Genomic DNA, 20,753 nt, shown 5'->3' with positions numbered 1-20,753 from the left:
GCTATGTATGAGGTCACATACAGCTTCAAAAAGAATGTTCTCAAAATTAACAAGCTGGGTTTCAAGACTCGTAACACCATGTATAAACACACCACCAGGTGACCTGAAGGGGCATTATAAAGTCAATGGGATAAATTCCACTTGCGAACAAACTAGTAAGCAATGTGAAATGGGAAGAGGAATAAAAATATGAAAGTAGTTCTTATTCACTAAAATCAAATAAGGAAGCTCTGCCTTTGAGTGATATTTTTTTCACAAGGGGCAACCAGGGTAATTCTTGTATTCTAATTAATTTAACTTGGTATAAAGGTGCAGTTCTGTAAAATACTAGACCTATTTCAGTCCTACTATAAAGGTATCATATTAAAATCATAAAAAGAAAAAAACCCCACAGGTTTATAGTTGATGGAAAACAAAAAAGGGAAAGAGGCTATTCCGTGAACACTGTTAAGACTGCATGACAAGCACAAACCTGATGGTAAAAGCACTATTTCTGCTGCTATATTGGTTATCCCTAGGAAGCAACACAAGTACCTGTATGGGTCCTTTGAAGTTTTTATGTTGAAGTACAACTGAAGTTATGTACTTGTCAGAGAATATCAGTGCCAAAAACATGCCTTCCACTGAACAACACATTTACAATTGTCCACAGCTCCTGGGGAAATCATTTTGCATTCTTGGCTCAGTCCACAGGAAAGCTGTATCCCATTTAAACAAGCTTTACCATTCAGAGTCCTCAAGTCCTGAATGCCTTTTTACACATTCTGGCCCTGTAGCCCCTTCAGTAACAGACCCGGTCCCTTGAACTCAGTTTGTAAGCCCAACATGCGCTCTGGACAGGCAAACAACAGAGAAACACGCCCAACAGCGAGAGAAATCAAAAGCTGCCGTGGCACCAAGTATTTTAGGGGACAGTTTAACACCCCCCCTCCCTCCCACAACCGACACACCAGGGCGTCGTGCCCTCACCTCACCACACCATAACCACCGTGCAGCCCTCCCTCACGCCGCGCCCTCTGCCTCCCCTGAGCCATGAGGGGAAGCTCCACTACCTCAGAGCCCAGGACCCCCAGGCAGCACCCATAACCCAGTCCACCCCCGAGCACACCGGGTTAACCCCTCCCGGCGCTCCCCCCCTCCCCTCACCACACCGCACCCCGCCTCCCCTCCAGCCGCAAACCACGCCCCCCCCCTCGGGGAAGAGTGGCTCCTGGCCCCGCCCCCTCGCTGCGTGCCCCTCCCCGTCCCTCCTGGCTGCCGCCGCTGTGTCTCTCCCCCGCTCCCCTTCGCCGCACGGGCGGGGTGCGTGGCGGTGCCGGTTCGGTGCCTAAGATGGCGTCTATCATGGAGGGCCCGCTGAGCAAATGGACCAATGTCATGAAGGGCTGGCAGTACCGCTGGTTCGTGCTGGACTACAACGCCGGGCTCCTCTCCTACTACACGGTGAGGGGCAGCGGCGGCCCGGGCGGGTGAGGAGCCGGGTAGACCGGCTGAGGCGCAGGGTGGGGGTGGGGAGGGGACTCGGGGCGGTGTGAGCTCTCGGGCAGCCAATGGGGAAAGAGGAGGCGGCGGGCGCAGCCAATGGGGTGGCGCTGCGGGGAGATCTACCGGTGGGGGCGAGCGGGGCTGTTATTGTTGGCGGCGGCGCGGGGGCAGGGGGCGCGCCTCCGGGGCGGGGTCGTTGGGCGGGAGCCGCCGTTGGCCCCCTCACAGCCCCCGGGCGAGGGCGGCCCCCCTGCCCCGGGGGAGCGGGTCGGGGTCGGCGGTGGCTCCGGGCTCCCGGGTGTCGTTGTCTCAGTGCCGTCCTCTCTGTGCAGCGGGAAGTTGCTGTCGCCCTGCTGTGTTCGCGCCGCCCAGGCGGCGGGCCTGAGGGGGTGCTGCTTTCCCGCGCCGCTCGCCTCAGGAGCAGCGCTGGGCTCGGTCGCTCCCGGACCCGGTGCGCTGCCGACACGCGGGTCGCTTCCCGGTTCGGGACTGACTTTGCTGTTTCCGTTGAAGACTTCCTACTTTCAAGCACTAACTTTTAAAGTACAGTGTAGTAACAGTCGTGTTCTTGGCTTCTTTTTTATTGTAACCTCTGACAGGTCCCGACTCACTGCTTCAGCTTCTAACACAAAAATGTGAATTAAATCGCAAATATTCTAACGGTATGAATCAATTTTTGCAAGGGTATGCCCTAAAATGGGAAGGATAACTGGCTGAACCACGTGCATAGACGAGTTTTCATAGCATGGAGGAATTCCTATTAGTCTGTCAGTCTGGCTAAAACAAATACACGTTTAACCTGTAGTAAGTTGCATTAGATTTACAGCAAGTAACTTGGAGCATCATGCTGTCTGTAAAGCTTTATTCATACAGGAGGATTGCATATAAAACGCTTTTGCCCCCTAGATCTGGATTTACAGCCCTGCTAGGTGAGAGCTTATCATTCCAGACCTAGGAGTTTATAAGGCAAAACAGTTACAGACTCTCAAACAATTTTGGCTCATGCAGGTTGGAAATCCCTCACCTGGAATCTGGATGGAGAAATGAAAGTGCTGTTTAATGGCTGTTCAAATGCCAGCTGCTTGACTGGGGTGAATTAGTGAGTGTAGTCTAAGTAGAGGTCCAAGGTGCAAAGGCACTTTATACTTAAGCTTGGAAATAGAAGCATTTACTGATGACTAGTGTGTATAATAATAATAATTCTGGTTATTGCACTGACGTTTGATAGTTTTCACTTGTTTAATAAAAAACTTTTTTGTATTTCATTATTTCTTATGATTAGGTATCTCTACATATGCATTACACTTTCAATTTGAATAATATGTTATGTTCTCTTTTATAATAATGACTTTTAGTCCACAAATTTAAAAATTCTGGTTTTTAACTACCTGTCCTAAAAATCCAGTTGGGTTCAAGGAACCAAATCATGTTTTCTGCTCATGTGCCTTTACCACTAAGAAATGCGTGCAGTAACATTTACTTTAGAATGCTTTCCATACCCATGTGCTATCTTTTCTGCACATATGTCTGTAGAGTACTTGTTATGCCGTTTTCTAGACATCTGAATTCGTTCTTGTACCTAAGGGTGTGTATTGTGTTGAAAGACTGGCTGCCAAAAGAGCTGATCCCTCAGCATGCACGCTGCTCCATGTGTGCTGCATGATTACTCATAGGGCTCCAGGGTCAGAGCAAGGGGTTGAAAGACAATTCAGATCAAGTCCCAGTTGACCGCATACCTCACAAGTACTAATATTAGTATTGAAAAGGTGGTGGGATTCTGCTTCTTTCAGTTCTACTTTTAGTTTTAGAGTAATAACTCCTGACTGGTGGTTTATAAGGCTGCTTATTGTTTATAAGCATCATTAATTTGGAGTGTTAGCAGATTTGCCTATGTATTTATGAGGAGAAATGGCCTGTTGTGATTCAGTATATGCAGACTTGTATTTTGAATTAAAGGCTTATCTGTGTGATCAGGTATGAAGGGTCGCATATTCCATTCCCCCTGAGTCAGTTTCAGTCTGAAGCCATATAATTGCCTTGCTACAAGCATAACTGAATAATTTTTGAGCCTGAAACTGGCCCTTCCCTATGAGCATAATGCATGGGTGGGGTAGGTTGAGATTGTTTCAGCCTGGCTGTATAGACTTGCAATCTGGAAACAGTTTTGCTGATGGGAGAGATTGCCAATAGCTGATCACCTTTTACTTACTCATCTCTTCTCAAGGCTCCTTGGCCCATTCCAGTCCAGAAGACTGCTTGAAGAAAACACTTGATCCAGTAGATTCAATGGGCAATTAACCTTTGGCAGAGGAGCAGTGGAAAAGTGCAGGGTAATAACTTCTGGTGCAGCTGAACTTTCTGTCAGAGCCAGATCTAGCTGTATAGTCTCTTCATAGGTCTGTCCTTGTACAGTTGTATTTAGGTTCCTTTGGTGGTAACTTAAAATAGGCTGCAGAAAAGTACCCCTAATGTAGGATAAGAATTCAAACAGAATTAGTGTGTAATAGTATTGCACTTGGAGGGGGGAGAAACCCCAGAGCATTTAAATTAGCATGCTTTGACTTTTGATAAAATGAGTAGATATTAACCTAAATACATTTTTGGATGCATACATCAAAAGCAAATTAGTTCGATTAAGTTTGCATTTCTGACCCAATTAGAATTTTCAAGGCAAAAGATTTTACACCAAGTATGGGTCAGAAAAAAAAAAAGAAGCTGATTTAATGTTCACACTTATTTCAGTTTTCATTTGTGTTTTCCTTCCTCTCTACTTTGTTGTATTGCAGTGAACACTGGTAGCACTACTTGCAAGTAGGAATGCAGATGTTTCTCACATGCTTTTCCAAGGTGTTTTGCAAAGGTTTTTTACACTACCAGATTGTTCACTTTTTTCCCACTTCTGTAGTTTGTGGGGCTTTTTTTCTCTTTAAGAATAGAAAGAAATTAGCTTATAATTACATTTGTTTAAATTTATGTATTGTTATCAATTTATGAAATTTAAATTTAAATGTATGAATTATTTTTATGGTAAGCGGCTGGTACCATTTTGGATCAGTGTGACCAGTGTTTTGACAAATTACTTCTTTTTTTGCCTCTCAGTATTCTTTGATTTTTGAATCCTCTTGAAGGTATAACAAATGTAAATTTGCTGAAGCGTTGTGGGTTTTTCAGTGTGTAGTTGGCTGCACAGACAATATTTAGCAGAAGAGTCTGGAAGTGGCTCATTTCTGCCTTCTTCTGGCACAGGAGCTGTAAAGTTGTTCCATGAGCTGGACTCCAGCTGAAAATAACTCTGCTAATTTATTTTTTCAGCTGAATTTGTTCTGTTGTTTGTGTTCCGCATGTCAGTGTAAAAATGTGTGCTGGCATTGTACTGGAAGATAGCATGGAGACAAAGAAATGGCTAGGGAGGAAGAGGGAGTTGAATGCAATTTGCTTTTTGTTTGTGTTTTCTGGCAGATGTGCTGTCTTAAATACACATCAGCTATAGCCGTGATTACCTTTGGGAATCCTGCAGAAATAATCCAGAGAGCCCCTCAAGGTTGAAAATCTGATTTAAATTCTTGTTTTAAGTGTGCTCTTTAAATAAATACTTTAATTGTATAATAAATAGCAAGCAGAACTAGCACAGCCGTGCAAACAATGCTAAAACCAGGGCCAGTAGATAGAAAGGTCAGTTCCTTAAATATTTTAAAACTCTCTGTGATATTTGGTGATATTGAAAGGAGAACTAATCAAAATGTCGTAGACAAACGGCTGCCTTGTATATATGAGGGTTGCAAGAAAAAATAGTTGTGTATGACAACCCCATAGTATCTATTTTTGAAACAAAACTGGATAGCCTCTCACCATCTTAACAGTTCTTGTGCCAGTAAATGCCTGAAGAAGAGATTTAAATGCTTATTATTTTACTAATCATTCCATCAAACTACTAAAAACATAATGCTGGTTGAATACTTGGAGAAGCAAAATCTGTGTGAAAACAGTCGTTAGGAGGAGGTAGTTGTGGTGGTGTAAAAATATTTGTCTCCTCCTGCTCTTTAAAGGTTACTGCTAGTTAGCAGCTTTAATACTGGCTTTGCTGTGTTGAAGAAGTGCTTGTGGATTGTACAGTCCAGAAGTCGAGCAGGGGGACTCCAATTTTGCAGAAGTTTCATGAATTTGCTGGTGAACTCAAATCTTGTTGACTTGGTCTTAAATGATGCCTCTGAAGCTGGAGTCATGGCTCAGTGCCCCTATAGTAGAGACTTTCAATTGAATGCATTTTGCTGCTTTTTCCAAATACAGTTTCTCAATCAACAGCTGTGTGCAAAAATCCCAAGAAAACAGGAAAAAAAACATCTGCTTTGCATAAACATTCCCTCTGAGGTCCCTGCTTTCCATTCTCAGCCAAGGCGGCACTTTTTCCTGTCATAACGATCTGTCACATGCACTGCAAATAGCTCAGTCAGTCAAAGAAAAAACAGAAAAAACTATAGGCAGACTACGTATAATAATAAAAAGAATTCTGAATTTATGGACACAGGATAAAAAATAACACTAAATTGAATTTTGTTCATAGTTTTAACTTTGTATCACAGGTTTGGATGAACTGAATAAATTGCTATAGGATTATTTAAATAGTGGACTCCTTTTCCATTGTTAGGCTATGGATCTGGTTTTCAGGTCTCCACATACTTGCTCATCACTTTGCAGTGCATGTCAGTTGATATTGCTCATCAATATGAACATGATGTGCCTGTTCATATTTGTTCAAAAATATCTGATGGGTTGATCTTGTCCCAGCACTCTGAACTGCATGTCCTCTGGCCTCTCAAAGCTAGCCATGTTGTCTGCTCTATTGATCTGGTGAAACATAGTTGGGTGCTCATGTAGGATCTGGATCAAGATAGGTGCAGATTGCCAAATCAGACCAGTACAGGTATGTGCTAACTGGATCCAAAGAAAACCAGTTCAGTACTAAATTTGTTTGCTTACCCATAAAATCTCATCTATTGCATTTTTTGATATTTTCTTTATTAGGTGTGCAAAATAAAACCAGTAGCAGTGTAGAGGATCAATTTTTGTTGTTGTTGTTAGATTACAATTTAGTTTAAGGTTTCTAGCTATTTAGAAATCTTCCCTCAACGCGGGTTGGGAATGGAGCAGTTTAAGTTGAGTCTAATGAGCTAATTAATTGTCAGATGAGAGAGACAATTTAATGAATAAGCTTTGTTTAAAATAGCCTAGAATTATACAGTATGGACTTTCAATAGCAATTAACGTGTTTAGAAATTTGAAAAGATCAACATGATGATGAGGTACCCAGTCCCATTGCAGATTAAAGCTGTTTAGTCTGTACCCATGCTTCTTGGTGAAAAGGCTGATTGATTGTGCTGTTTCTTTTACACCTGGATCCATTTAAGGCCTCTTATGTATTTATTTCTTGTAGGATCCTATAAGCAGTGTAATGCTTTTCTATGTCAGGAACCAGAAATTGTTGCCTTACCTTTTTCAGACATACATGGCATCTGTTGGGGTTAAATGAGCCCCAGTGGCGTCCTCAGTTCCTGCTGCAGTGTCTCGGTTCCTGCTTTACGATTGCATCCACAAAAGTCAAAGCTTTAGCTACAGAAACAACATGGCTGTTAGATGCTTTCCCTGTGCTCAAGCAGGTCCTTGTCTGGGACTGGGCCTTGTATTGGGAGCTAAGGGAATGGTGGGCTGGGAACAGCATGTCGTTTTGAAATTGTTGGGGTTTATTTCTGCTTGAAAAAGGAAGGTTGCCTTAGCATTTGTTGAGAGGAATAACTACTGTGGGAAGTGGTCCAAATTAAAGCTTCTCTGGTAAATATAGTTAAACTGCAAAAATCAGTGTTTATATAAACAGAGCTTGTTCCAGGTTCTTTATCCCTAATGGGAAAAAAATGTCGTAAGTGGTTTTGCTCATCTGTATGCTTATGTTAGAGACTTTCTTGACAACACCATGTGAGTCAAAAATGTACCTCTTCAAGTTCTGTGCACTTCTGCACAAGCAGAACTTGTGTCTGAGAAGTTTTGGAGACAGCCAGCAGCTGGGGTTTAGACTGAAATCTTAAAATTCCCATGGAACAGCTAATTTCAAATGAAATTGTAGTAGTTCTGTGGATAAAAATAACAAGCCCTAAAAGCCCTATAGGGCTGAGGCCTTTTGGGAGGTTAGGATGCTAATTGTTTTGTTTTCAGCAGACCCAGGCATTATATTCATTGCTCAAAGAAGTTGTAGGTTGCCTGAATTATATCAGTTCTGTATTTGATCAGCTTCACCTTGTGGATGTAAAAAAGAAATCAATAAAGGCCCTATTTTGGGGGGAGATACCTACATTCCACAGGCAGTAATACTGTATAGCTTTGCTCATTTTTACAGACTTTTATCTGAGTTTCAGCTAAAATTTCTCTCTTGTTGATGTCTGCTTGTAACCTATTCAAGCCCATTATCATCAAAATCAGTACACTGCGTGCTGAAAGTTTATTGAAAATGTCATTTTGTCTGGTTATAAAACTGATGACTGGAAAAAGATAGCTGCATATTAAAACTTTACATACAGAAAGAAAGTAGAATGTGACTTATTTTATTAGCCGCTCAGAGATATCTTTGTGCTGTATGAGATTTTCTTTAGTGAAATGGAATCATTCCTCTAAATAGTTATGGGATGGCTTGTCTAATGCATGCCCGTGTCTAATTTCAACCCAAGGGTATAATGTAATGCTGTAATGGAAAGTTGAAGTTGTCTGAATTGTGTTTTTTATAAAATCTTACTTTTGGAGGTAGGGACAAATATAAAATGTCAGCTGAGTTCCGTTTCAAGTACTCTCCTGCAGCAGTCAGTAAAAGATTTGCTGAGAGAATACAGCACTATGTGTGGTGGTAGCTGCATGCTTTAGCGCACAGGAGTTCAGGTACTGATTTGTTCCACTTAGGTGGAATGAATTAGATTTACCATATTGCTGTAATTGGTATTATTAACCAATTAAAGCTCTGTCTGAAGATGGCAAAATTGTAAGTATATAGGATCACACTCTGAACCTGTGATTTATCTTGTGAACATTATGTTTAAACTTAATTTTCATTCCATTAAAATGTGGTTTATAAAAAAGAAAAGCTTTTACCTTATCTTTTGCAGTTGAGCTGGTAGTCAGTCTGCGCAGCGGAAAGCAGGGCTGTTGGGATTATACCCTCCCTTGCACTAGGGCTAGCTCTCATCTTCCCTGCATTTAGGAGGTTGGGGTGTCTGAAGCAAACCAAAATGAATGTCTCTTTTGCTGCCTCTGCTTTTTGTCTGGTTTGGTTCCATGCCTGTGCTCAGTACAGCAAGCTGGGAGTGCTTTCCCTGGCATACTGGGGGACCTGGGCTGTGCCATCAGGACAGCCAGACCCCTGGTAGGTTTCTTTCAGCTGCTGCAGAGCTGCATCCTCAGTCCAGTTATTTTCTTTCCTGCTAAGATTGTGCCTGTCTTTCTTCTTGAAACCACCAGAGGGAGTAATAGGCTCTCAGTAGTGCCCTCCCATTTTAGGAGAACTCTCAAGGCATCGAATATAGGAAATAAAGGTGTATCTTTTATTTTTTGTACCTCTAGTATAGTATATATATATAGTGTACCTCTAGTGAGGTGTGTCCCAAGGATATACAGTTTCTGATAGAAAATTATTTGAGTAACTTTGTTTCTAGATCCTCTTGGAATCCGGGATGTAGAAGCTTTCATTTAGGAATTCTACAAAGTTGTATATCCATAGAATACATTATGGATGCAGTGCTGGTCTGCACTTCTATTTCATTTTGACCAGCTATCCTATACTGATCTGAAAACAAGTAGATTAATACTGTTGGTTTCTAACATTCAGAAGACAACTTTTGACAAATTAGAGACTGAATGAGAGAGCAGCAGAAACATTATTTGAAGTGCTGACTGCTATATTTTTAAATTATCTATAGTGAGTATGACTTGCTGTGACTGCTTCATTCTTTCCTTGTAGCTGTATCTCAAATATGTAGCAGATGAAGAATAATTTGTTGCTGTTAAGACTGATACTTCTCATTCCTGTCTTTTTTTTTTCATTGTTACCAGTAAGATTTCGTTGTCTAATGGCTTGGGTGAAAATAGGGCTGGTCATAATCACATCAATATATTGTCTAGATGGAATTATTAAGATACTGTTGGAAAGAGGTGGGTATTTCAGAAGATAACAGCAAGACAATCTGTTCATGAGACACCAGTAATAGCTGTGTTTTGGTGACGTGAAAGAGTATAGTTTGGATAGTTGAATGGTAAGAAAGAATGGGTTGTATTAGATAAGACTACCTTTGCAGATAAGGCTACAGTTGCATGGAATTTATCATTTATAAAACAGATGCATCTGTCAGAAAACTGAGTAGTTAGGATGACCAAAATGTTTTCCTTTTTTCTTTATCTTAACAAGTTTGTGTGTGTGTGCTGCTTGGGCTTGCCACTATTGCCCAGCAACACGTATGACATTAGCAGAAAGTTACTGATAAATCTACCTGAGTCAGTGCTGGGAATAGCTGAAAGTTCGAGGTACCACAGTTTCAAGCTAGAAGTGAGTTGGCTGTTTAGAATTGCCTGTTGGGGGCGGGGAGGAGGGTTGGGTGTTTGAGGGTTTTTTTCCCCTTGAGTTCCCTTGTCAGTACTTCAAACAGATACTAAAGAAGAGATTCAGTTATTTAGCAGCAAGGTAGGCTAGTCTGCAGGTTTGAGCACAGGTCATGGACATAGGAATCCTGTTTTCTGTATGGACTCTTACTGTTTGAATGGCTATAAACATAGCTTTGTTACCTGTTGTAATGAAAGGAAGCAGTACTATCCAGGAAGCAGACATAGAAACTTACCTAAACATTTCGTTTGTGTACGTATGAAAAGGATGTGAATCTGGGAAACTGGTAGACGTACGATTTCGTTAGTACAATTCTGCCTGCACAGCTGGGTTTTGTTATGCAGACCCTTTTCTGGGAGTAGGAGAGAAAGGAGGAAGATTTAAATCAGAATACTGTCAAGTTTTAGTATTTCCTAATTCCTTTCTTCTTCACTTCTTTTGATGTTCTATAGAGGTGTGGACTGTTATCCTCTAAACATTCCTTCAAGGTATCTACAAAACTCCTTGAAGTGGGATTGTATTCTTATTCTTTGAAGGATTACTTTTTCATACTGTGGTAGTGTACTTCCTTTTGTGTGAGAACTAACCTATTTTGTAACAGAAGTTGCATCTCATTTAATCAGTCAATAAAACATTATACAAAAATGCTTTTCTCAGTTGTTCTGAATAACTAGCTTTCTCCTTGCTTATTCTTACTGTATTTGTTAATCCAGTGATCTGTTTGTTTTCTGTTTCAGTCAAAAGACAAAATGATGAGAGGATCACGCCGGGGGTGTGTTAGACTCAGGGTAAGTGTTGTTCTGTTCACTACTTAATGACTTACTGTGCGTAATATGGCTTAATGGAGAGAACTGCAAGGAGACTTTTGAGGTTTGGGCTCTTTTTCTGATGCAGCAAAATACTGAAATAGTGAAAGTATTTAAAGAAAGAAAACATTAGAGGTCAAGTGACCTGCTGGGCTAATTATAATCTGTAATTTTAGATATTGTATAACAATATTATCCTATACATTTTATACATGGTATAAAAAAGCATTTTATGACAGTAAAATGGGTTGGTAGTGGCATGCTATGAAAAGCTGCTTTGCAGTTCTCATTTCTTTGAGTGTGGAGATACATATATACATATGTTTTGTATCTACAAAAATCATTGCAAAACTGGTTCCTTCTGTCCTGATTTGCCTTTATTCTCTTACTGTGTTCTCCCTCCTGCCAGTAGGACACTCTTTAGGCCTGTTACTTGATTGTGCTTGAGCTTAGTGAAACAAAGGAGGACTGGAAAGGGTAGGAAGAGTGCAGCAGGCAACATTTTGAACCTTAGGGGAGTACAAATTTGGGAAACAGAGGTAAAGATGCAGAGTGGAAAAGCTGAGTGTTACCTGTTTGAGGCACTCTGTCTTGGGATATTTAACCTTGAGTGGTGCTGTTGTAGCTTGAAATGACAGTGAAGTGAGGTAGGAATGCTGTGATGTCTTTGCACATGCCCAGTTTCAACCTTGTGGTTGTGCACATACCAAAACTATTTCTTGCACAAGTCCTTTTTCTGTATTTTTTCTCATTCATAGACTCTCTGGTTACAGCATGCATCAGTCTTGTGAAAAGGTGATGTAAATAGGGGAAGGATTCAGGAGGATAATGGGTATGAATTGGAGCATCTTGAGTCTTGAAGTAAGAGAAGTATAGGGAAGGGGATTTGCGATCTGACACATAAGGTGATAAGTGTTACAGGAGAACTCTGCTTCTTCTAGTTATTCCTTCCATCTGTTGTTACTCCATTCTAGTCTTTCTGTGGGCCTAATAAGGGAGTACCTATAGCCTTTTGAGACTCAGACAGAGAATCTCCATTATTTTGGATTCCAGGTGACCTTTTTGCACTTTCCCTAAGTTAGTGTATTGATGTCTTAATTTAGATTTTCTTTAAAGGTAATGTAAACTCAAACTGCTGTCTAAAACATGACATTCCCAGTGATTCATGAGGATGTTTTTTGCACTGTGCAGAAAAATTTGGTCTGAAAAATCATGCCTGCTTTAATAGTATTGTGAGTCTGTCTGTGTGGGGGTTGGCCTCAGCCTGTCAGTTTAGGAAATACTAAAAGTGAACAATCTGTTCAGTATTGCATGATCCATCTTTATATGTATTTTACATAAAACAATCCCTTTTTCTTCCTACATCTACTATTTTCCCACCCCAAATTACTCTTTGGAGTTTTCTGAAGGTTTGCTGACTCCCCCCATCCCTTCTCTGAATGCGTGTGTGGCTCTTTTGTGAAAGTAGAAGGAATCTTTCTTCTGCTTTTGTAAAGTAGCTCTTCTGGCAAATGACAGTGATACTAATAGCTGAACAGATGGGCCTCTGCAGTCTGAAATTCTATCAGAGAGGTTTTCCGTTTAGAGTAATTGTTGATTTTTAACTGTAGGTGTGAACATAAACAAACATGTAATTTGGGCAGTTTGACTAAAATACTTCCTTATTTTTCTTGACTGTTTTTTTAAAAGCTTGTTCCTCACCTTTTTGCTCTTGATACATGTTTCATAGGCCTGAAGTTTCATCTTCAAATTCTTTTGTTGACTGGTATGGTGTATGTAGAAAGGTGTGCTCATGGAGGGATCTGTCATCTGTACTATGCTTAAGTTTTCTGGAAAACACAAACTTTCACGCTCTAGATTTACTTGTTCGTATTTATTATCTGCATGACAACAGAAGCATCTTCTATGCTCACACTCAGACCCTTTGCCGCAGAGCTGCAAGTAGAGCTTGTGCACTTTACACAGCTTTGTGCTGAGATCACAGCCGGTGGTGTGCTCTTCCTGCTCCTCAGTTTCCTCCCACCACTCAGAATGGAGGCAGGACTAATCTGAACTTTTTAGCCTTAATGTTAGTTTTATCTGTGTTCTCTGGGGAGAATATCTTGGTCATGTTCTTGGAGTCTGACTTAGAGATTTTTGATATAGCTGGTGAGGAGAATGATATTGTAGAGCTTGCAGTGATCTTCTGATTTATTGTGCAGCAAAACATGTACTGAAAATGCCAGGCATTTTTATCTATTGGCATATTTTAACGTATCATTCTGGCAAAATGAATCTGGCGCATCATGTCATGTCACTGGGACACTGCACCAGTACCACACAGTCTCCATATGTAATGGCTAGTCATCTGGTTGTTGGCACTAAATATCCTGGCACTAAAAGTTTTTGGAATTATACTGGCTTCTTTACATGTTTAGGTGCTTTTTTTATAGTGATCACAGAGCTGTCCTTTAACAGCCTATGTGGAAGATACTCGTTTGGAGAAGTGGTACATTTTTGGCAGCAAAGGGAAGAAAAAACAGTTTGAAGGTATCCTTTTCTTCTATACAGCCTGAAATTACATATGGTTGGTGCTGTTCTTAAGTAGGACCTGTTCCTTCCACTCCAACTTGTGGTGTCTGTGATAGTCCCAGCCATACATGAGCTGGTATCCTTGGCCAGAAACCTCATACAGGGGCTATGAAGAACATGTATGAATAAGTTTGATTCAGATCTCTCCAAGTCTGCACCAGAGGAATCTTATGTTTTGGCCAGCCTGATATACACCTGACCCCCTACTCTGCAGCTGCTGTCTGATACTTGTCTGAATGAAATTAAGCACTTGTTGGAACTGACTCTCAGGCACTCCTACTACTGTTACATGCTGTTTACTCTGACAGTGAGGGCAGAATTTAGCCTTTAAGTATGTGCACTTTCTAGTGGTGTCTGTTTTGTGGGAGAGAGAGGGATAAAACAGATCCTGATGCTATCTCTCCTGGGGAAGGAGAAGAGAAACTGAGTAAATCCATTGGTGATTTTTAAACTGTTATCATGGAGTTGGCAGAGGCCTGAAATAGCTTTTTTCAGTGTCATCTTCTCCTGGGTGAAACTGTGTTATTTATCAAGTTCTTGGGGGCAGGAATGAAGATGTGGATACAGTTGCAAATAGTTAAGTGCAGATGGACTTTATAATTTATTTGCATTTCCTTCTAATAGTTCATGAGGAATTAGAAGACAAAGCTAACTGCTTTTGATATATCCTGATGACTTACTGTTAATATTTACTTAGGGACTGAAAATTAGATAATGCAGTGTACCAGTGACATGACACAATGAGCCACATTCATCCTGCTAGAATGATTTATGTTTTTATAGGCTGCTAGATAAAATCAGGTCAAGAGCTGCTTTTTGTAGCTTATCTATGAATTAGTGTTTTTATACATGGAAAGTACTTACAAAATATTGTTCCCCACTCTTCTTTAAAATATAAGTTGGAATGTAGTAGAAAACTGTTTACTCTGATGATGCTGCAGTGTAAAGCCACCTCCATTACAGAAACAAAAGATGCATATTATTATCCAGAAAATCACAGTTTTACAAATAATTACTGGGTGGGGTTTTTTCTGCAACTAAAAATTCTATGGCTGAACAGAGAATCTTTTTGCTCTTTACTGTATGCAGTTTGCTTCTAATTTGTCAATGCTTTTTAAATTCCAGTGGTGTAGTGATAGAGTGTATGCTGCTGATGTCACTGCTTGCCTTATCAGGATTTTGTTCTTTGTTTCACAGGGAGCTGTGATTGGTATAGACGATGAGGACGACAGCACCTTCACAATAACTGTTGATCAGAAAACCTTCCATTTTCAGGGTGAGCTGAAAGAAGAGATTGTTTTTCTTGTAATAGATTCCACTTGTATTTGATGGATGATTTTAAATGTTTGGCAACAGAACAGCATGAACGAGCACACTGAGAACATTCTGGATTCAGGGGTGCTGCAGGTTAGGCAGGGATTTACATCTGCAGTGGATACATATGTGCTAGAAGGAGACTGTAGCTCTAGCAGGATTTGGAGATTAAAAATGTAAAGAATAAATCACTCAAGGGGAGAAAGTAATGGGCTTCCGATTATGGGTTTCGCTTACAAAACGTTTCTGATCTTCGTTATCAAGATACAATTATGCCTTTCTGTATGAAGAGAATCAAGACTGGTCTGAAGGTTGCAATTTGTATCCAAATAGAACTTAATGCTCAATTAAGAGGAGACTACAGGCAGCATTTGGCTTAACGGTGGAGCTTTGCTTCAAGATTTACCAGCTTGCATTCATTTCATCTACATTTCTGTGTCTTGTCTGCCAGTCACCATTTCTCTGCTATTATCCTTTTATTCACATTTACTAACACCAATGCCATCTGCCACTGCTATGTTTCGTCATTGCATGCTATGGTTCACCGGTAGAAAGGGTAAGGTACTATATAATTATGTACTCCTTAAATTATCTGCAGCAGTAGGACAAAATGCTGTGATGACTAGAGAATGTCTCTTTTCTGAATGCTAAAATCCTAGGGAAGTGTGATGAAAATATTTTTCAAGTAACATTTGTTAGTCTTTTGCTTTTCCTCTAAAATGTAGTGACTAAATCGTTTAATTAATTTGCATAGAGCTAGAAACTGTAAATATCCAAGAGGCATATTTGCATTTAAGCAGTCAATTTATATAAACTGGAGTAATTCTGTAGTCTATATTGTACTGTACATATTTTCAAATCAGTGATTTGGAAATGGGAGTTATCATGAATACTGCTGTGTTTGTGAGAATATTCCTAATGATAAGTATTAATTGTACACCATATTGTCACTGGCATCTGTATTCCTTGTGCTACAGTTCTGCCTAAATGCTGCTGCTGTACTCTGGCTTTTCACTGCATTCAGCATCATAAATGTACCTTCATAATGCTGAGCTCACAGTAATACTTAAATCTACTGTTCTCAAGGATAACTGATAACACAAGCTAATTGCTAATGCAGTAATGGAGTAATGTACTGTGGCAGTCTTTCAGTACTATGAAGCTAAATTCTGCTGAATATTTGAGAACTTACTATAGGTAAATCTAGAAATCTCTCATCATTACTTACTAAGATCTATTTTTCTTAGTACATCTTACTTGCAGTGATTTCTTATATGCTGTATTCTATTTTGGGTAATCAGATGTCTTAAAAGAAGGCTGATAGTATTTGGTACAAGTAATGTTCTGCTCCAAGTAATATTGATAATTTTTGAACACCAGTTTTGTCATATAACATCTTATGTTTTATAAATTCAATGTGTGTGTATTTCTTATCAGGTCAGGATTCATGTATGCTCCTTTAGGGTAGAACTAAGGTCTTTTCTGTATTATGCTTTTTTTGTATTATGCTTTTTTATTAGCATATTATGAAGATAATATCCCTTATATCCAGAAAATTGTAATGATACAAGCACAGTATTAATATATGGGGCTGTAATGTGAAAATGTAAGAAGACAGGTAAGATATTAGTGCTGGGATATTTCAGTACAAAACAGCTCTGTGGAACTGTATCTGTAATTCTTATAGTCACTGTAAATGTATTCTCACTTCATGAAACCATTATGTCATATATATGTAAAATGTTCATTATATTAAATTAATTCAGCATATTACACAGACGTTAATTTATGTGAAATATAGGTCACTATCAGTCATGAACAGTGAATGGGTAATAATGTAAATACTGCAAAATGTATTCTGAGAATACATAGGATATATAGCGCAGATTCTGGGAATAATCAAAAACCCAGACAGTATTCCTAACAATTTTTAAGATTGTTTTTATACATGATGCAGATAGAGCTTTTGTTCTGTGAGACAATCATAGCTATAAATACATTCGCCCTTTATAAAAGAAGTTGTACAAGAGAAGACTGCTGCAGACATGACAACTTTTTAAAAGAGACAATCTCTTCCTTCCTTCTTACTGCCTGTCTTCATTCTCAAAGGCAGACAGGGATCCAAAAATCCTGGAGTCTAGCTGGAAAACAACAGGACTTTAAAAATAACAAGATTTCAAAGATCTGCTGACCTGTGTCTGAGTTAGGGTCTCATCTGCAGTGCAATGGTTTCTCTTCCGGGCTCCAAAAGAAAAATGTTTTCATGTGCTTAGATTTTTAAGTACTGGTTGGTGAAGACTTGAATCTTCTTTGGTCTCAGCGAAATTGTGCTAAAAGGCAGTGGCAGAATTTGAATTTGGGAAAAGAAGAAAAAACTTCATACTGGTTTCATTATTTCTTATTGTTAGTTGCTCAAAATTGCACAGCTGTCTGACACTCTAGAGACGAGTAAGAGATGAAGGGCAAAGAGGTCATTTAAAAGATGTCTGATCAGCTTCTCACAGGGATGTATGTGTGTGTGTACATGTGTAGCTGAAGTTCTGAAGCACTAAATCTCCAGCATCTCCCACCAAGATTTACCTGTCACTGGATCTTGGTAAATTCTGAGTCTTTTTAGTGTGTAGTTTGTATTTTGTTTCTGCCTGTGACAGTCTCCCTCTATTCCGTTTGCAACTGTAATTCCTAGTGGACATCCCTCTATTGAACATTAGTAAAAGTTTAACAGTTTTTATTACAAAGAAAATGTAGGCTTTGAATGATGACTGCACACATATCAAATGGTACCCATGTACCTAATACCTGGGTATAAAGAAAAGAAGTGAATTGAATAAATACGGGCAATAAAACAAACAGCATGTTTTGGTTTTTCGGTCAGCTTAACTTTAGCCCTGCAAGAATTCCCACCAGATTTTTCCCCTTTATTTTATTGTTATGTACAGCTGCATTGATACCTGTTCAGAGTGGAGAGGGAGGGGAGGGCTAGAATGTCCATGGACATTTTAAAAGGGATTTAAAAGTAATGTATTTTGTTTGGTCATACTGTATATCCAGCTTCATGGCTTGATTCTAAGGCTTCTGAATCAGGCAGCTCTTAAAGTACTCCCTCATGGGTTTGTTCAGATTAGATGCAAAAATCCATTCAAGTTGCTGCAAGACATTTGGGATAATACTCTTAATTTAATGCACATTCCTGTCAGGAAGCTCTTTCTCAATGACACATTTTTTTCTTGCCATAATATCCCTGTTCTAATTGTTCCATAACCTTCAAACGCCAGGGTTTTTGCTTCTTTTTTTTTGCTGCTTTTTTTTTTTTTCTTTTAAGATCTTCATATCATCACCTAGCTATAAGCTCTTTCCATTTGGAAAGTCAGTTCTTCTGTCCTTCATATCACTAAGCTGTTCTTTTCTGCTTACTAGGATGCTTGTGGCTTAAATTCAAGAGTGGGAACATGATGTTCAAGATCTGGCAAGCGTATTGTTGCCTTGATATTTGAATTGCTGTCTAACCTGAAGCAGTAATGGCTTTTATTTGGACTGAAATACTTCACTAAACTTACATGGTATGCGGAAGCAAGAATTCAGTTTTTTAAACTTCTACTTGAAAACCCAGCTCTTATCTTTACAGCCTGCAGCACAGTTCCTTGGAAAGCAAATCAGTCTTGTCTCCACTTCTGTGCAATAGAGAATTGAAAGATTGGAAGTAGTACAGTGCATTGATCTGAGATGATTTTGCTTTAGCTTTTGTCTTTCCTTTCTTGTTCCTGCCACAAAAGTATCTGAGAAATGAAGCATGAATGTTGCTGTGCAACTTACTCTCCTATTACATGAAAGCTGTCAACTGGTAAAGGTAGATTTTTCCTTCTTCCTCATCCTGCCCCAGTTTCTAGCTTAATTTGTGTCTGCCTTGCCTACCATCCCAGCTGAGAAAAGAGGGAGATATGCACAGCAAGAGGCTGCCTTAATGTTACAAAAGCAGGGAAGTTTTGTTAATATGGAACACAGCAAATACTAACAACACACTGGGGTCCACAAAGGCCTTACTTGCTGAGCAGTATCAGAATTTGGGATTCTGAGTATTTGTGTTCAGTATCAAAACTAAGTGTAATGGTTTTAGACCTGCATTTCGCCACTACCTGGGGAAGTAGACAATATTTATAGTCTTCTATAAAACTTAACATTGCCCACCAAATAGATGACAGGAATCTTACTGCTCTTGTGGTGTAAAGAGGTACTTTAGTCTATCAGATTACTTAATTTCAGTAACAATTCATAAAATGCAGCCTTTTCCCAAAAATGTTTTGAGGGTTTTTTTAATTTGATAACTGCAAAATGCCCAGAAAGATATTTTGGTGTGAAATCTTGGTCTGTGCTGGTTTCCTCCATCGTGTTTATATAACGGCTGTGATGCATTGTTTTTCCTAAGATAACTTTTTTCACAGTCTTTTGGGGTTCTGGTGATGCTGAAACAGTGAATTTCTCTGTGCTCTGCTCCACTTTTTGCTCAATGCAGAGGAGGATGAGCAGGTATATTAATTGTACAGAGAACAGTGTGTGATTGAGCTTTTCTTGTTTAATGCAGCTCCTTCTTGCACCCACAGCATCCTGTATTATAATTGCTTGTTTTCTAATCATACCATGAGTATGCCATTTTTAATGGGGCTATCTGCATTCTATTTTTGTTATTATATATACACACCTCTTGTTTTTCCATTCCTTAAGGTTGAAGTAACAGACTTCAAAATGTATGCCAAACTTCTGAGTAGTGAAGAAAATAATACCTTGAAACAGTATCTGTGTGTTGTGTCCAGTAAGAGTATATTTATTGGTTGTTACTTCTGGCATCAATATGAATCTGTTCTCTAAACTGTATGATACATGGCAACTATTTTGGAAGGGGGGAGATGGTTGAAAGAAGTCTTGCTGTAAGAGGGGAGGGATGCTGAGAAGTTCAACACCCTTTTCCTTCTGTTTTAACAAGAAATTCCAAGTAGCAATAAACTTGAATTTGACCTCTTGAACTGAGAAGTGCATTATTGGCTAAGGAAAATGGTTATATTTTTGTTCTTATATTATGATATTTTTTTTTTAGTTGAAGCCAAAATATGGTTTCTACCTTAAACTAGTAGTTTCTAACCCAGTTCAGTGTAATCTTCAATGGCTTTTAAATGCAAACATACCTTGAAAGCCACTTCCACAGAATATACTATGTAAAGTATTAGTATTACTATATTAATATTTAAATATTGTCATTCTCTAGTGAAAACCCAGATACTTACAGATTGTCCCACATTCAGAAATGGTTAATTACAAAATGATATGTTGTGGAGAGAACTAATAGCATCTTAATAGTGTATTTCCTTTGTCACACAGGTTTCCCCCTGAAGGTATGTTTATGGGCTGATTATAAAGCTTGCTAAAAAGCTTTGGAGCTTAGGTGACAGTGAAACAGCAGTTTAGTTGGTTTCTCAAGATCAGAGATTAATCTTACTAATGCACTGTACACAGGAGACCATTGGACAAGATTAGACTTTCTGTCTTGTGATTGCACAGGAGTCATTTGTAGGTTCAGAGAGATTAGGCTGGTCATAGACCTGCAGAGCAGAAGGAGGTTTGATTTATACATATGGGTGGAGAACGGTATCAGGAGAAAGATTAGAAGAAGGGATAATGATGATTGTTGCAACTCAAAAATTGTGACACAGAGGAAATAAGGTACTGAGATCCATACTGACAGATGTGAGAGCTGCATGTGTTAGAAGGGTATTTGTAAGCAGTGAAAATACAGTATTTTGGTAGGCTTGTATGAAACCGTGCTTCATCTCACCTATTTTTCTCGCCTTTGAAAGGCCTTCAGTGACTTTAAAAAGCCATTTATTTAGGGAGGGAACAGCCCTTCGATTTGTTGACTTTTCCACCTTATTGGGCATTACTGATAAAATCTCTCTCCA

General features: G+C 39.5%; 1 protein-coding gene across 1 annotated transcript in view; it reads left to right on the top strand.

The window, feature by feature from the left end:
- Positions 1 to 1,222: 1,222 nt before the first annotated feature.
- Positions 1,223 to 20,753, top strand: part of OSBPL9 (oxysterol binding protein like 9) — a 63,732-nt gene continuing 44,201 nt past the window's right edge. Inside the window, exons 1-3 of the mRNA XM_061451264.1 lie at positions 1,223 to 1,443; positions 10,852 to 10,902; positions 14,689 to 14,767. Coding sequence (XP_061307248.1) covers positions 1,333 to 1,443; positions 10,852 to 10,902; positions 14,689 to 14,767 — 241 coding nt within the window. The 5' untranslated portion in view covers positions 1,223 to 1,332. The remainder of the gene's footprint in view (positions 1,444 to 10,851; positions 10,903 to 14,688; positions 14,768 to 20,753) is intronic.

Source organism: Pezoporus flaviventris, unplaced genomic scaffold (assembly GCF_033815535.1).
Source record: "Pezoporus flaviventris isolate CSIRO_AGI_PZ_B2104156 unplaced genomic scaffold, CSIRO_AGI_Pfla_v1 ptg000013l, whole genome shotgun sequence".
Classification (NCBI taxonomy): Eukaryota; Metazoa; Chordata; class Aves; order Psittaciformes; family Psittacidae; genus Pezoporus; species Pezoporus flaviventris.
This window is presented reverse-complemented; position numbering and strand designations above follow the sequence as displayed.